We start from the raw sequence: 4990 nt of genomic DNA on the forward strand, positions 1-4990 counted from the left end.
CTATAGATCAAAGTTTTGTTTAGAAAATATTGAAAGTATTGAAACTCCGAAAGTAATAGAAGACAATACAGATAAGCTGTATGGGGGTAAATCTATTTGAAGTGTTCAAATGTTTTGAAATATAGCATGAATGTCATCTAAGTAAAAGATTGAAAATTTTAAGTTTAAAAATTTAGCTTTAGAATTACCCTCAAAGCCATCAATGATCCGAGAATAATGGGGAACAAAGTCTAATATTTTGTCTTAAATATGTAAAGAAATCTAACATCCATATAAATAAAAATCACAATTTGAAAATAGACTAAGATCATGAAACATTAGTACATGATGTGAAAATACGAATAGCTAATAAATGCAAAAAAATACTGTTTAACTTCGGTAGTAATAAAAAAAAAAGTAACCATGAAATATATGTTTTTCACATATGATGTTGAATTGGCCAACAACTTAAAGTCCCTTGCTCTCGGAGTAGATCAAAATGGGCAGTCCTGCACGCTAATGATGGGAAATGTAAATGGCATAAGTTTTCTGAACAGCATTTGGGCGATACTTACCAAAATTATTTTTTTAAATTGCTGTCCTTTTGAACACTAATTCTAATGAATTATTTCCTTAAAATAAAGGGATATATCAGCACACATGAGTTTACAAGAATGTTTATCTCCAAGTTGTTTATGATAGAGAGAAAAAGAAAAAGGGAACAATCTAGCAATCTGTATCAAGAGGAAATTAGTTAAATGAAATTTAATTAAATGAAAGATAAAGGTCATTACAATTACGAGCAAATGATTATTTGTGGATTCGAAAGTCGACTATTACATATTGTCAGATCAAGAAAACAAATTCGTATTTTCTTATGGCCGAGTAATATTCCATTGTATATATGTACAACATCTTCTTTATCCAGTCATCTATCGAAGGACACTTCGGTTGTTTCCATGTCTTCACCACTGTGAACAATGCTGCTATGAACAAAGATATGGGTCAAGGGGGTAAAATATTTGGTGATGGAAGGGAATTTAACTTTGAGTGGCAAACACACAATGCGATATACAGATGTGTTAGTGAATTGTACGCTTGAAACCTATTTGATTTTATTAACCAGTGTCACCCCAATCATTTTAATAAAAAAAGAAAGCAATTTCAAACAAGTTTTATAATGTGATTCTATTTTTGTTAAATTATCTATGCATATATGGCTAGAAAAAAATGGGGAGGATATGCAACAAATTTTAACAGTGGAGCTGTCTGCATAATAGAATTATATGTTGCTATATTTTTCCATTGTACATAATGTTTTTCATCAACTAGAAGAGACTTTAGTTTAGAAAATGTGTGATTAATATACATATAGTTTATACAAAAATAAACAGAAAGAGCTTTTTCTCATTCTTTCATAGCTAAAGTATTGCCACAAAAAATACTATTTCTTTTGCACTGGTAATATATGAGATAGAAGCTTTGACTATATAGTTACACAAAACAACTAAGCAGAGTAAAAATCAAAATAGCAACAACAAAACCATTTTCTAGACACCTTTGGTATGAGTGAATCAGAAATGTAAAAGTACTTATTTAAATGTAAATACACAACTCTTGCCTCTATTTTCAAAGAGGAGTTCAAACAGCACACAATAAGTCACCACAATAAGACCCTTTTAAAAGGTATTAAACAGAGCTAAGTTTATAGATAAAAGGCAGAAGAGCAGGAACTACCTGGGAATGGGACTAAATAAAAATTATGCTAGTCAACAGGCTAAGTGATGTCACTTTAAGTTATCAGAAAAGCAATTAGTGAGCTTCTGATTATCCAAGGCTAAAAGTGAGCATTACACAGTTCTCACAGTCTAATAAAAGGAGACAAGAGTTCATAAAAATAAAGCAACTTTTACTTTTCTGAACCCTGAGACAATATCACTACACAAACAGTATAAAACAGACACTAAAATACTCAGCTGTTAAGCAGAATTTCTATGTTCTCTCTATATATGACTTTTACAATACTGCTATCTGGAAAAAACTTAAGGCATAATAATATTAAGCTGTATATGTATGAAGAGCATTAAGACTAGGCCAACTTGTTGTCACCTGAACTGATACGGGCCTATAACTTAAGGAATGTAGAAGTTACGGTTTTACTATTCAAGTCACAATTTTGATAACTAACAAGCACCTGATGGAAAGAACAGCAAAATATTCTTTAAAGCAGGTTTGTAGGCAACATTAAAACCTTCCATTATTAATTTCAGCCATCGGAAAAACAATCATGTCAGGATGCAAATTTAAAAGAAATGCAATTATTTACTAGTACTTTAAAGATTAATTCAAAATGAAATTAGATACTGAATTTGTACTAGCAACTTTTAAAATTTTGGTTTCTTAAAAAAAGATGAGAAATTAGAAAATCTGTTTGCAAAAATAAATGATTTTGCGATGCTTAGTTAAAATAACTATTTTGAGCATACTGTCATAGAGGAAATTAAAGCTAGCAATATTATTAAATAAGAAAATATGCAATAAACTGAATTACCTCACTTTAGTTGGTTCAAAATGTCTAATAAAAATATATGTAATTATACATATTGCTATGAAGAATGCATCAAACTCAGTAAAAAAAATATATTATAATAAAAAGATGTGCCTCTGTAAAATGAACTGACCTTCTAAGATTCATTTTTTCACCAAAACAACAACAACAACAACAACAACAACAACAACGACAACGACAACGACAACAAAAAACAGCTTTATAGACAAAATCTTTTACCACAAAGTTTACAAAGCTAAGCAGCCATCAAGGTGGGATCTGAACTTGACGGAGGACAATTCAGGCTGAGATTTCTATCTTCCCCTCAGGGACGGCTCCCGCAGGCTGATGGGGGTGAGTCGTGCTCTCCTAGGGCCTCTGGGCCAGGGCAATGTTGAGGGACTTGGAGCCCAAAATACGGCCATTCATCTCAACCATTGCTTTAGTGGCTTCCTCTGGAGAGGAGAAGCAGATCAAGCCAAACCCTTTGCTTCGTCCTTCTTCCTTCATTACCTTAACTCTGCTAATTGATCCAAATGAAGAAAATTCTCTCCGTAGACGTTCATCATCGATGCTGTCATCCAGGTTCTTAATATAGAGCTTCACGCCCCGGAACCTCCGGTATCTCTCCTGTTTCATCTGCTCAAACATTAGCTTTAACTCGGCTTGACGCTCTGCTTTCTTTTGCGCCCGGCCTACGAAAAGCGGCTGTCCACTCAAGTCCTTCCCATTCATGATTTCAACAGCCCTCTGGGCAGCCTCATGGCTGTCAAAACTCACGAAGCCAAAGCCTTTGGATCTCCCACGGGAATCTGTCATCACCTTAACGCTCAGGATTTTGCCGAAATGGCTGAAAATCTCCTTCAGTCTCTCATCGTCCATGTCGTCTCCGAAGTTTTTGATGTAGACATTGGTGAATTCGTTGGCTTTATTCTGGAGCTCAGCTTGCCGATCTTTGCGGTTTTTGAACGGGCCGACGAACAGCCTACAGCCCTTGAGCAGCGCCCCGTTCATCGCCTCGATGGCGCGGTCCGCGGCCGTCTGGCTCTGGAAGTGCACGAAGGCGTAGCCCCGGGAGCCTGCGTCGTCACTCATCACCTTGGAGGACAGGATCTTCCCGAAGGCCGAGAAGTGCTCATACAGCGTTTTGTTATCAATGGACTTGTGCAAGTTCTTGATGAACACGTTCCCGATGCCCGATTTCCTCAAGTAAGCGTCGCGCTGGGACCACATGAGCCGGATGGACTTGCCTTTGATCATGTCGAAGTTCATCGTGTCCAGGGCCTTCTGGGCATCGGCCAGGTGCAGGAAGTTCACGTAGGCGTAGCCCAGCGAGCGCTGGGTGACCAGGTCCCTGCAGATGCGGATGGACAGCACGGGCCCCACGGCGCTGAACTTCTTGAACAGCAGGTCCTCGGTGACCTCCGCATGGAGGTCGCCCACGTACAGGGAGGCCTGGCGGTACTTGGCTTCCACATTCATGTCCTTGCTCCTCCCCGCCGCGGGCCTGTCCTCGGGAGCTCTGGCAGCGACGGCTGCAGGCGGGTGGCCAGGCCAGCGCTTGGGCTGGGCTCAGCGTGCTGGCCTCAGGATCGCCGCTTCGAGCCTGAGCGTCGGGGTTCAGGGACAGCTCCCCTGGGGGTCGGGCGACAGCCTCGTCAGAAAGCGCCCGAGGCACCACTCCGGCCCTCGCTGGATGCGGCGACAGGACTCGGAGTCTAGGGCGCGGGCTGGTCGGACGAGCCCTGCCGCCCGGCCGGCTGGCGCGACAGCCTCGAGGGGCCTGCGGGCCCTGGACCGCGGCGCCCTGCGCAGACACGCCGGGCAGGTTCTGGGAAACGCAGGCCTCGCTCGGGCTGGCTTGGAGTTGCAGCCGCCGGGGGGACGAGCTCCACAAGTGGCCTTGGCGGCGGCGGGCGCGGGGACGCGGCCAGAGCCGAGCCTCCCGGGGCCGGGTGCTGCAGGCGCCGCGCCGAGGCCCGGCCGCCCCGCCAGTCGGGACACGCAGCCCGCGCGGCCTCCGGGAGCGCGGCGGGCGCGGGCGGGCGGACGGACCGGCGGACGCACCGGCGGACGCGGGGGCGCGGGGCGCGGGGACGCGGGGGCGCGGAGGCGCGGGGCTGGGGCTCACCCGGCTGCAGCCGGCGGGCCGGGCGGGGCCCCCGGAACTCGAGCGCCGAACTTCCCGCGCGCTCGCCACGGAGCGGGCTGCGCGCTTTTTAATATTTTTTCGGAATGTTTTTCTTTCCCCCCGCCCCTCTCCCCCGTTTCCCACCCCTCTCCAGCCGCCAGGCCGGGAGGCGGGAGGCGGTGACTTGGGTGGAGAGAGGCGGCCCGGGGGAGTGGCCCTGTAACCCACCCGCCCGCGGGGCTGGGCTCGGGTCTGGCTGGTGGAGCCTTGCCAAGGTGCCTGGGGCTTGTCACTGCCTCGCTTCCTTCCACTCTGGGCCAGTTCCCACATCG

At 44.9% G+C, this 4990-nt stretch overlaps 1 protein-coding gene across 1 annotated transcript; it reads right to left on the bottom strand.

Annotated features, from left to right (window-relative positions):
- Window positions 1-2692: 2692 nt before the first annotated feature.
- PABPC4L (poly(A) binding protein cytoplasmic 4 like) lies at window positions 2693-4156 on the bottom strand. The gene has a single exon (XM_039879653.1). It carries the CDS (start codon window positions 4007-4009, stop codon window positions 2897-2899), a length of 1113 nt encoding a protein of 370 aa, XP_039735587.1. The 5' UTR covers window positions 4010-4156; the 3' UTR covers window positions 2693-2896.
- Between the last annotated feature and the right edge of the window lie 834 nt (window positions 4157-4990).

Source organism: Pteropus medius, unplaced genomic scaffold (genome assembly GCF_902729225.1).
Source record: "Pteropus medius unplaced genomic scaffold, Ma_sr-lr_union100, whole genome shotgun sequence".
Classification (NCBI taxonomy): domain Eukaryota; kingdom Metazoa; phylum Chordata; class Mammalia; order Chiroptera; family Pteropodidae; genus Pteropus; species Pteropus medius.

Excerpts from the sequence above, each read along its gene's own strand:
- PABPC4L (XM_039879653.1), bottom strand. The coding sequence starts at position 4,009 with ATGAATGTGGAAGCCAAGTACCGCCAGGCCTCCCTGTACGTGGGCGAC.